The 12978-nt window shown below is 35.7% G+C and overlaps 1 protein-coding gene across 3 annotated transcripts in view; it reads left to right on the plus strand.

The window, feature by feature from the left end:
• GPR156 (G protein-coupled receptor 156) overlaps window positions 1-12978 on the plus strand; it is a 127446-nt gene that overhangs the window by 71280 nt on the left and 43188 nt on the right. For 2 of the 3 annotated variants that reach the window (XM_036744410.1, XM_036744411.1), the window contains exon 4: window positions 5415-5550. In XM_036744410.1, the coding sequence (XP_036600305.1) occupies window positions 5415-5550 (136 nt within the window). Of the gene's footprint in view, window positions 1-5190; window positions 5213-5414; window positions 5551-12978 lie in introns of those variants that run through there. The other variant, XM_036744412.1, reaches the window with a different exon arrangement.

Consider the following 12978-nt stretch of genomic DNA (forward strand, 5'->3'; position numbering starts at 1 on the left):
TTATTGAACCACCTAAAAGCCATGATAAAAAAAGAGCTTAGACATCACCTTTCAAAAAATTATAAAAAAACCTGCCTTGATATTTTCAAACCAGAGGGTAAAATAGGAATTGAAAGAATCCACTGATCACCTCCTGAAAGAGATCCCAAAATGAAAACTCCCAGGAATATTAGCCAAATTCCAGAGCTCCCAGGTCAAGGAAAAATTATTGCAAGCAGCAAGAAAGAAACAATTCAAACATCATGGAGCCACAGTCTGAATAGCACAAGATTTAGCAGCTTCTACATTTAAAGGGTCAAAGAGCTTGGAATATGATATTTCAGAAGGCAAAGAAGCTAGAATTGCAACCAAGAATCACCTACCCAGTAAAACTGAGTATAATCCTTCAGGGGGAAAATAGATAATCAATGAAATAGAGGACTTTCAAGCATTCTTGATGAAAAGACCAGAGCTGAGTAGAATACAAGACTCAAGTGAAACATAAAAAGGTAAATCATAAGGGACTTTAAAAGGTTAAACTATTTACATTCCTCCATAGGAAGATGATACTTGTAACTCATAAGAGCTTTCTCATTATTAAAGCAGATAGAAAGAATGTATATAGATAGGGGACACAGGTGTGAGTTGAAAATGAAGGAATGATATCTAAAAATATAACATTAAGGGGTAAGAGAGAGGAATGTACTGGGAGAAAGGGAAAGAGAGAGGAGAATGGAGTAAATTATCTAACATAAAAGAGGCAAGAAAAATCTTTAATAGTGGAGGGGAAGAGGGGGAAAGTGAGGGGGAGTGAGTGAACCTGACTCTCATCAGAACTAGCTCAAAGAGGGAATAACATACACATTCAATTGGATATAGAAATCTATCTTGCCCTACAGGAAAGTTGGAGGGGAAGGGGATAAAAGAAGGGGGTGTCACAGAAGGGAGGGCATATTGTGGAGGAGGTAGTCAGTAGCAAAACACTTTTGAGGAGGGACAGGGTAAAAGGAGAGAAATAATAGAATAAATGGGGGGGGATAGGATGGAGGGAAATACAGTTAGCAATAGTAACTGTGAAAAAAAGTTTCTCTGATAAAGGCCTCATTTCTCAAACATATAGAGAACTGAGTCAAATTTATAAAAATGAGCCATTCCCCAATTGATAAAAGATCAAAAGATACAAACAGTTTCCAGATGAAGTAATCAAAGCTGTCTATAGCCATGTGAAAAAATGCTCTAACTTGCTATTGATTGGAGAAATGCAAATTTAAAAAATTCTGAAGTATTACCTCATGCCTATTAGATTGGCTAATAGAACAGAAAAGGAAAACGACAAATATTGATGGGGATGTGGGAAAAATGAGACATGCATGCACTGTTGGTGGAATTGTGAACTGATTCAACCATTCTGTAGAACAATTTGAAACTATGCCCAAAAGGCTATAAAACCATGCATCCTTTGATCTAGCAATAGCTTGACTAGATCTGTATCCCAAAAGACATAAAAAAAAAAACAAAAAGGAAGAGGACCTATATGTATAAAATCTTTGTAGCAGCCCTTTTCTGGTGGCAAAAATTAGAAATTGAGGGGATGTCCATCAATTGGGAAACAGCAGAACAAATTGTGGTATGTGATTATGATGGGATATTATTGTGCTATAAGAAATGATGAGCAGGATGCTCTCAGAAAAACCTGGAAAGACTTACATGAGCTGATGCAAAGTGAAATGTACTGCATACAAAGTAACAGCAATGCTGTGCAATGATAAGCTGTGAATGACTTAGCTATTCTCAGCAGTACAATGACCCAAGACAACTGTGAAGGACTTAGGATGAAAAATACTATCCATCCCCAGAGAAAGAATTGATGGTGTCTGAATACAGACTGAAGCGTACATTTTTATTTACTTTATTTTTCTTGAGTTTTTTTTTGGAGAGTCTGTGTTTTCTTTTACAACATGACTAATATGGAAATGTTTTGCATGACTGCACATGTATAACCTTGACGGGGGGTGGGGAGGGAGGAAGAGAGAGGATTTGGAACTCAAAGTTTCAAAAAGTGAATGTTAAAAATTGTTTTTACATGTAACTGGGAAAAATAAAATACTTAGCAAAAAAAAAAGATTATTAGCTTCTTTGAATGGAGGAAGAATCCCCTTTTTTTTTTTTGCTTTTGAGCTAATTCCTGCTAAATTGAGAAATCATTTGAGAACTAAAAAGTCAAGAAAGCTCTTGTTTTCTTTTGAATTCTGTAAATAAATAGTACAGGAAAGCGAAGATTAGTAACTGTACAGCACAATATTTTAATTTCCCATCTTCATTTGACCCCTTATTCCCTCTCCCTTTCCATTGCCACAGTCCTAGTCCAGACTTTGGTTTACGTATACCTAATTTATTAAATGATGAAGATGATAAAAATAACAATAATATTAATAGGCCATATTCATAAGGCAATGAAATATAACCTCTCTGAGTAAGGACTTCTTCCTTTTTGTCTTTGTATATACAGTGCTTAGCACAGTACCTGATACACATTAGGTGTTTAATAAATGTTTGTTGGTTGATTGGTTAACATAGTTCCTTACAGTCTACAAAGCACTTTACCAACAACAACCTTGTGGTTACCCCTGTTTTGTACATGAGGAAACTGAGGCTCCAAGGTTGTGACTTGCCCCAGGTTATACACTGGAATGTGGTGGAGCCTGGAATCAAACCAGGTCACAGTGACTCTTTCAAACCTCCCTTTTGTGATGCAAGGATGCTGTTATCCTCTAATGATATAATCCATTGCATGCTAATCACCTCCTCCATAGTCTGCCTTTACCAGAAATTTCAGTCACATTTAAATCTAAAATTGGTAAATATTTTTATATATTTATATGTGCATACACATATGAATGTACATATAAATACACATGTACATGCATAGGCTATGCCACAATTCATATTGTCATAGAAAAATATTTAGCATCCCTAAGTTTGTAGTTCTAGTTACATAAAGTCATTTAAATGCCTTTTTTCCAGAGAATTGCTGTCCACCTAAAAGGGTGTGGTAAAAGGTTTCTACCAATCCCTACTATTAACCTGTTGGACTAGTAATATTTCATCTCTCAATGACTGCACAAGAAAATCTATGTCATTTGTTTTGGTAAATGCAATACGCACATCAGAGTTCAGCTTTCTAATAACGCCTGTACCGTGATTGGGGTGTCAGGGGTTGGGGGGCAATCAGATGAATCCCTGCTTTAAGATGTATAATGTATCCCTTCTAAAAATGAAAACTGTGTCAATCAGTGAGCTGAGAAGATACACCAGGGTTTCATCAGATAATAAGCATGGTAGAAAATAATAATCACATTGAGTTTTCCTAACCAAATCAGAAGGGAAAGCAATTCCAAATCTGGATCTGTGCTAAGTCAAGTCTGCCTTGCTTACAAATAAACCCGAGCATAAGGCAGCATTCAGATCAAATGGATCTAAATGAGAGCTAGAAAGGATATCTATATGACAGTAACCTAGACAACATAGCCTTTGAATGTGAAGGCCCCTGCTACTTCCACAAGGGCATTTCTGTAGTGAGTGAGCAGCAGGACATCATAAAAAAGAGCACCAGTTTGGAGTCAGATGACCTGAATTTGAATTCTGCTTCTGCTACTTGCTACCACTGCGACCTTGGACAAGTCATTTAACTTCTCTAAGTTTCAGTTTCTCCATCTCTAAAGTGAAGAGATTGGACTAGGATAACCTCTAAGGTAAGAGTTCTGAACCTGGAGTTGATAAATTTGTTTTTTTAAATATTTTAATTAATAATACATTTCAATATAATTGATTTCTTTGTATTTTAAAATATTTTAAAACTTCTGTGCATTTAAAAAAACATGTATTCTGAGAAGAGAACCATAGGTTTAATATTGCAGTCAAACAGGTCTGTTTGCTGTTCCCCACATGGATTATTGCATCTTCTTTTTCTGTGTCTTCTCACAAGCTGGAATGCATTCCTTCCTTATTTCTGTCACACAGAATCCCTAGTTTCCTTCAATGGTCAACTCAAGAGACACATCCTATAGAAAACTGTAGAAAATGCCTCTAGTTGCTTCCCCCACCCTAACAAAATACTTTGTATATACATTTTTAATCTTATTTTTTATGTTGCTTCCCCCCAAAAGAATATAAGCTCCTTGAGGACAGGGACTATTTCCTATTTGACTTTGTATCTACACGTTGGGCACCATGGCATGGTCAATAGAGAGCAGGCCTTGGAGTTAGGAAGACCTAGGTTAAAGTCTCACCTCTGACACATACTGACTATGTTACCCTGAGCAAGTCATTTAACCTGTCAGTGCTTATGCAACTATCTAAGGCTGTAAGTCACAGAATAGGTGCTGACTTGCATTGGTAAAGGGAATTTCTTCATACAGGAGTTCCCTCTACCAATGAAATCACAAGTCTTACCCCCATCTCCAGTATCTGGCACATAGTAGGTGCTTAATAAATACTTGTTGAATTGTTTATTAGAATTAAATTATTACATCCTCACAATAACCTTAGGAGGTAGGTGGTATTGTTGTTCAGTCATGTCCAACTCTGTGTGACCCCATGGGTTTTCTTGGCAAAGATACCAGAGTAGTTTGCCATTTCTTTCTCCAGTGTGTCACTATTTTAAAGATGAGGAATTAAGGCAAATAGGAGTTAAGTGACAGTTAGCAAGCGTCCGAGGCTGGGTTTGAACTCAGGTCTTCCTCACTCCCAGCCCAGTACTTTACGCGCTGAGCCATCTAGCTGTCCCAAGGAGGTAGGTAGGCAATGTATAATGATCTCCATTTTGCAGATGAGTATATAGTGGCATGTATGATGGATATAGTGGGATTCAGGATGGTATAGGAAAAGGGCTGGAGTCAAGAGCCCAGCTAAGAGAGCTAATAGTCTAGGTTCTAATCACCTCATACCTGGAATGTTTCATAATAATCATAATAATCACTAATGTTATATAACACTTTAAGATTTGCAAAGAGCTTTATAAATATTCTCTCATTTGATCTTCACTAGGGTGCTGTTACCCCCTTTTACAAATGAGGCAACTGAGGCAGGCATTGACCTGAAGTCTTCCAAACTCCAGGTGCAGCACTTGATCCAATGTACCATCAAGTTGCTTGATTATTACCTGTAGAGGATGATGATGGTTCTTGATACATACAATTTTTGATCAACGTGCTTCCTTTTAAGACCAAGCAAGGTCAGAACTTATCATTTAAAAGCATGTGAACAGAAAATAATAAGGTTAAAACAACAGAGATATGGTGGTTTCTCAATAAGGGCTCTTTCCTTCTAAGTACTCTCGTGCATAGGTGGTGATGTGGAGAAAATAACTGTATATTCTTACATTCCCAGTGTGGAAGGGGCCTGATGAGAAATTTCTCTCTTCCTGACTTTTATAGGATCGTGAAGATGTCCAGTCCCAATCTGAACATTATGACCTTGATGGGCAGCGGTCTGACGTACACAAGTGCATATCTCTTTGGGGTCCCAGATCAAGATATTTTTCTGGGATCCTCCATGACAACACTCATTCAGGTAGGTGAGAGAGAGAGTAAATAAACTGGACTACTTTGAGTCTCATATTTCACCTTCAAACATGTCTCTGTTAGGCCTATTTGATTCATGACAGGCATTCATAGGGGACACATTTCTAATAGGAAGTTTTATGATTGAAAGCATCCTATACACCCATTTCAGATCATTCATACATTCTTTCTACTTTTTTTTTCATTTCTCCTCCCCTTCCCAGAAAGATATCCCTCGTATTAAAGAATTTTAAAAGCAGTTTAGAAAAATTAACTGATACATCAACTGAGTCTGATAGTATAAATACTGTTCTAATCCTATAACCATCTACTGGAAGGAAATGAAGGAGGTACACTTTCTCCTTTCCTCTTCAAGTCTAAACTTTGTTAATAGTATTAAAAAAATCTTCCCAACATATTTGTGTGGACCTCATAATCATAAAATGTGAGTGGCCCAGGAGGTATATTAAGTGACTAGTAGTACTAACAGCCATGAAGGTGGCTGAAACAGGTGCTGTGGAGTGCTTAGAGCTTAGTCAGGCATCAGACACCAAGGTCATCCACCAAATCCCTGGCCATCACTAGGGGTCTTGACTTTTGTCTTACCACTGGACTTCTATGACTTGGGAAGAGAGAGTGAGGCTGATGACTTTGCATAGCTCTGCCTCACTTAAATACAATTCATGTGAAAGTTAAGATATCACCCACGATGTCATTGGTCATCTTTTTAAAATGAAGGATGAACAGCAACAATAACAATAATTTTTATACACTTATTTATATTTTAGAGGCAGCTAAGTGGCTCGGTAAATAGAGCACTGGGCCTGGAGTCAAGAAGGCCTGAGTTCAAATCCAACCTCAGACATTTACTAGCTGTGTGACCCTGGGCAATTCACTTAATCTCTGACTTAATGCACTGGAGAAGGAAATGGCAAACCACTCCAGTATCTTTGCCAAGAAATCCTCATGGACAGCATTGGTATGCCATGGTATATGGGGTCACAAAGAGTTGGTCACAACTGAACAACAAGTACTACTCACTTTTATATATTTATATAGCACCTTAGAATCCTATAGTACCCCTTCTAAGTATCTCTCCCTAACTTGCACTCACAAGTTGGTGCCATGGGGAATAAATACCCCAGGTTCACGGTACCTAGGGAATTCACACTCCTCGAATTCATGAGCTCACACTGGTGAACTCACCTCTAACAGTCAGCCAGATGATAATTAGCTCAAAGCAAGGGCATATAGTGAAATGAAAGGGCATAAATAGTAAAAACAAAACATCTCTTCCCTACAAACCTGAGGTTTACTCTGCTACAAACATATACAACATCAGTGAGGAGAGCGAGTATACATATAGAGTTAACAAGTAGAGAGGCACACAAGTAGGGAACACCTGTAATCAAGAAAACTCATATCCCTGGCACTACAAGACCACAGTGTCTTTTCTCTTTTAGAGCTATCTTGATACTGCACCCTCTAGGTACAGCATCTCTGTTGGACATATTGCTCCACCAGATTTCCTGGCCCCACTCTTCTCTGCGGTCCAATTTAACTTCATACCTGAAAACTCAAGACCTGCCTTTTAGTCACTTTACCTGCCCAAGAGTTGCTCTGCCTGCCACATGAATTGGCAGGGAGGAGAAAGAAATCCTGTATCCCTCCCCTGCTGGAATCTGAAAGAGATGCACTAGGGAAGAAGCAATTAGTGATAATCTCTCGAGAGCTTCATTCTTCTTCAATAGCCACCTCTGTTCTTGACTGACAAAGCTCCTCATGTCTGGACTAAGTCCAGAATTGGCAAGCTTGCTTTTTAAGGACCTTTATCACTGTGGCCAACCCTATGATTTCATTAAGTTTAATTGAGAAACTTATTCATAGCTCATGTAGTAAACACTTCTTTACATATCCTCTTCACCTTCTTTGCAGGCATAAAGCACTTTCATATACAAAAGTCTCTTTTGATCCTTACAATAACCCTTTGAGGTAGAGATTATTGTTCCCCTTTTTGTCTATAATTTATGTCCCAGAGAAGATAATTGATTTACTCCAAGTAACATAGCTTATAAGCAGGGGAATGAGAACTCACACCCAAGTACTTCTAATTCCAAGACTAGTGCTCTTTCCATTCTACCATATTGTTTTTCTCTCTCGTTAAAAAAGTAGAAGAAAGAGGTCATTTTACTTTATAATCAATAGCAAAATGTGCTGGTCTCCTTTGAATGTCATTCAGAGTATTTTCAAATAGAAAAGTACTTGTCTGGAAATATTCATCAGAGATGTCTTGACTCCTCTAAGTGCATTGGATTAAGCATTTGAACATCAGACCTCATGGAAATCTGGTAGAAAAATCCTTTTTCAGAAAACTTCCAGTAAGAGGTCACAAACGAGCCTGACTCCCTATAATTTGCTTTTTAAATATTAATAGAATGCTTACCGGAAGCAATTAAGAACTTTGACAGGACGGGAGGTGTTCAAATTTTAGTGATATTCATTATTAGTAATATAAATAATAAGGATTCTATTTAGTGTTCTTTAATTACATTTGGTTAAGGAATAGAAGCAATTTAAGAAACTTTTAATTCCTAACAAAATGAACATTAGTTTAACAAAGAAAAATAGAGAATAAGCCAAATGTAATTATTACAAGATTGAGTATAAATGGATCTAATTTTCCTATAAAGAAAAAAAATGATTACAGATTGGATTAAAGAAAATAATCCAACAATGTGTTTTCAAAAGCAAACACAACTAATACAAACATATGTACACAGATTTAAACAAAAAATTTTAACTAATATTTATCATTCTATAACCAGTTCAGGAAAATCTGGTATTGTGGTGATAATATTTGACCAAATTAAACCAGAAAACATCAAGACATAAACAAGGAAGTTATATCATTATTAAATTCACAATTCATAACAGGAACATGTTGACTTTACATGCATATATATATACATACATACATTCAATTATATAGAAATTAGATTTATAAAGAAAAACAGTTGTTAAGAAGAAACAGAAAATTAACAATAGATTTCAAAACCCTGTAATCAAGATATTATTAAATCAAAAAGATAAGGTAAAAGGTTCAGAGAATCATAGATTTAGAGCTTGAAGGGACCTTAAAGGTCATTGAGTTCATCCCTTCTCCCCATTTTCTAGATGAAGACACTGAGGAATATAGAGGTTAAGTGACTTGCCTAGGGTCACATAGCTAATAAGTTTTGGAGACTGGATTTAAATACGGTTCTTCTTGAAAACTCTATCTACTATACCATGTTGCTTCTCAAACAGACTTGAAAAACTATTGAAGAAACTATATTTAATAGTTATATGGAATGACTTTGGAAAAAATTAAGATATTTTCTTTTTCTCAAGTATGTATAGAATATTCACAAAAATTTATCATATTCTAGGTCATACAGAATTCCTAGGTAAGTTCAAGAAAGCAAAATTCTAATTACTACACTTTAGGCAATAATTCAATAAAACTAGAAATAAAGAATGATAATATGATCAAGAGATATAGGCCTATGTGGTTAAAAGTTTGCTTTTATCATAATAAAAATTATTTATTGAACTATACCTAGGTTAGAAAAATTATAGAAACCATAAGAGATTAGCCAAAAGAAAATGTTATGTCAAAACTTGTGCGATAAATCCAAAGTAATATTCAGAGGCAAGTTTATAATACTAGTGTCTAGATGAAAAAGAAATGCAACAAAAATTAGAAACTGAAATAGAACATGAAAAATATGATCCATGAAAGAAAAGGAGAAAAGGGAGAATTTTCAAAAAAATAAATTAATAAAATGAATAACAAGAAAATAAGTGGATTGATAAAACTAAAAGCAAATTTTTAAAACTTCAGTAATCAAATACATAATGAACCTGAGATCCGAACAGTGGGGAAATTCTCTCCAGTGGTATATATAACAACTCATTCATGTCTACTTCACAACTCTTGTCCATGTCCTTCTGTAAATTTACCATAGAGTCTTGTTATGGAATTGCATAACAATGACAATCTTCTCTTTGAAATGATCATAGTATCAGTCTTAATGTCATTTCTCCACCAATTTCCCATTTTCAGCATCAATAATTTGTTTAAGTAGGTCAGGCTAGAATTGTTTTAATTGCTTACCCTGTCTCTTTAACATTTTTGTTCTTTTTTCTAGGTTTGTACTAATGGTGATCTTTGCTCTAAGGTGTATGTAGTGTGACTATATATAGAATTCAGGAATGATTCAGGAATAATTCCCACATCAGTAATGAGTCATTTCCTTTCTGTTAATATATAATCAGTTTCATCTTTGTGATGCCATTTAGTGCTCAATTTATTTCTCAAAGTACTCACGATGCGTTGGCACACATAAAGTTTCTATGTAGACTCAATCTTTGGTTTCTCTCATTCCTTCCTTTTGAACCCTGTTTTCTAACATGTTTTTTTTCCATTGCCTATTTCCACTTTTGCATTAAAGTCACCAAGTATTGAAGAATATGTTGATTTAGTTTGGAGGATCTTTTTTAGTTCTTTGTAGAATTAATTTCTCTACCTCTTCATCCTCTGTGACAAATGTTGTTCCATAATCTGCTATTGTTTTCATATTGACAACTTTGCCAATGCTTATCATGCGTATTGTAATATGGGAGAACCAAATGCCCCATGAAATGTTGACTTTGGATATATGATAGATATAATGCTATTAACTCCTTTATTGGTCTCTCCAAGGATAACCTGGTTCCATCTTTCAATTTGCTGTAACTTATTTCTGTCTCCTGGTTTCAGTTATAATGAGAATGCTAAGACTGATGGGATGGTTTCAAATCCTCCAAAAGCAGGTCCACTAGGTAGTGATTAAATGAGCATCTCATAGAATACCAACAGCTAAGCTAAAGTTTAGAAACAGTCTAAAAATTGTAATTCTAAGCATTTTTAGATTTATTATTAACAGACCAATAATATTGACAATTAGAAAATTTAATTGAAAAGGAAATAAAAACTCAAATGAGCAAAATTAGAAATAATAAAAGGAAGATAAACTTAAAAGAAATAAAGAATAATAATCTGTCTATTAAATTGATTAATTTAAAAAAAAATTGATGAATACCTACAAAAATATAAAATACAAAAAAATTATAAAATAGGACATATGTGTATTATGTACACATACCCATACATACATATACTCAGATATAAAACATAAAAAATACAGTCTCAGAAGGAAAAACTCAGGGTATCAGTCATTAAAGAGATGCCATGTAAAAAACTACTGAGACTAGAAAGATCTACTAGGAAATTTTTCCAGACCTTCATAGAACTTTTGGAGAAAGTGAGGTATAGTGGAAAGATCACTGAATTTGGAGTCCTAAAACCTGAATTCTGATTCTGCTATTTGCTGTCTGTGTGACCTTTAACAAGTCACTTAACTAGGCCTTAGAGTATCCTTACCTGTCAAATGAGGGGATTGGACTAGAAAATCCTCAAGGTTCCTTCTAGCTTGATATCTTGTTATCCTAAGTAACCTTTATATTACATATAACATTTCTAAATATGGAGAAAGTCTATTCAACTCTTTCTGTGAAGTAAAAAAAAAGAAATGAGGTTTTGATCCCCAAACTTATCAAATATAAGTCAGAGAATGAAAACTACAAGCTAATTTTGTTAATGTTTTGTGTATTAAAAATATTAAATAAAATATTGGCAAGTATAATAGAGCAATGTCACAAAAAACATTTTTATTACAACCAAGAAAGCTTTATACTAGGAATACAAGGATAATGGAATGTTGGAAAAACAATGGGTATAAAAAATACTGTCAACAATAAAAATTATAAAAATTGTCTGGTATCAGTATATAGCTTGTGTGCCCTGGGCCCATTTTCTCAGGAACAGGTTGCTCCGTCTCCCCCTCAGGGTTCTCAGACACCCTTAGGAATTTAAGGGGTCTCTTATTTCTTGCCACCTGCCCCAGTCCCCACCAGCTGTGTTACCTCAAGGGGCCGGTGCTGAGCAGCCCAATGCCATTCCTTTATTTTTGTGGAAGGGACATTTACTTTAAAGATTTAGCCAAAACAAACATGCAGACTTTCCCCCAAACACCTCCAAGGCATTCACTCCCTACATCACCTCATTCTCTTGTGGGATGAGGGTGGTAATAGGTCACAGAACATTGGTTCTCCCAAGTTTGTATCCAAAGGCAGCATCTATGCCTGATAAGTCCTCAACTCAGCTTCCTCTGGGTGCTCACCGAAGGTCCATCTGAAGATCATTCCTTGATACCTGAGGCATGAATGCTGTGCTAGCTGAGAAACCTGGCTTCAGACTTTGGGATTTCTGTGGCTCAATCTCCCAAGCTTTTGAAATTCCCAAGATCAGAGACTACACTCCCTTCACCAGATATCCTGAGCAAAGGAGTCACCAAGATCCATGAAGAAAGAAACAGCAGTTGAAGTTAACAGGCTTTTTTGAATGTCTCCACAGCCAATAAAAGCACCTCCTCTTCAGCACACAGTTAGCCAACTGGAACTAGTTAGAGAATGTCTATGAACCTCCACAGTCTGTCTCTGCAACACACTTCCCATTCACATCACGATTTTCCAAGAGGCAGCGTTAGCATTCTCCACATGGAATTGCCATCTGAGGCACTCTGGGAATGTACCAAATCCCCATTATAAATAGATATAGAAAGGGTCTTCAATCAAATACAGCATCTATTTATGTTCAGAAAAGTGTAGAACTAGAGGGACTTTTCCTTTAGAAGTAGTATATGCTAAAAACCAAAAGCCAGCATTATATTGTGATGGAGAAATATAAAAGACATTATCCCTAAAAACAGTTACCCCTCCTATCTAACATAGATATGTTAGCCACGATGATCAGTCATGAAAAAGAAGTTAAGGGGATAAGAAGTTATAATAAGGAGTTTCAAATATCCTTGTTCACAGATGGCATAATTAGATGTTTGGAAAATCCAAGAAACTCAATTGAATTACTTTAATTGGTAATTACTTTAATAAGAATAAATTACTTTAGTAAGGTAGAAGTTAAGGTTTCTTTTTGTTACATTATTTTGTTTTGTTTTGGTATGGATCTGTGATTTTGTTAGCATAGGAAATAATCTGTGGGGAAAACTACTCTACCAATCTAGATCCCAAACAACTCTACAGCATCTAGTTTTTAGATAGGCACTGAGAGGCTATGATTTCCTCATAGTCACACAGTCAGTATGTGTTAGAGACAGAATCTGAACCCTTGTTTTCTTATTGCTTTCTAGCCAATATGATACATTATCTCCCAGTGGGTAAGATAAGCCCACAAAAAGCCCATGAATTTTTATATATAATATTTTATATCAGAAAAAATGATGCAAAATAACATACCATTTGAAGAATGGCAAAATTTATCAAACATGCATACATCAAC

Source organism: Trichosurus vulpecula, chromosome 2, assembly GCF_011100635.1.
Source record: "Trichosurus vulpecula isolate mTriVul1 chromosome 2, mTriVul1.pri, whole genome shotgun sequence".
NCBI lineage: Eukaryota > Metazoa > Chordata > Mammalia > Diprotodontia > Phalangeridae > Trichosurus > Trichosurus vulpecula.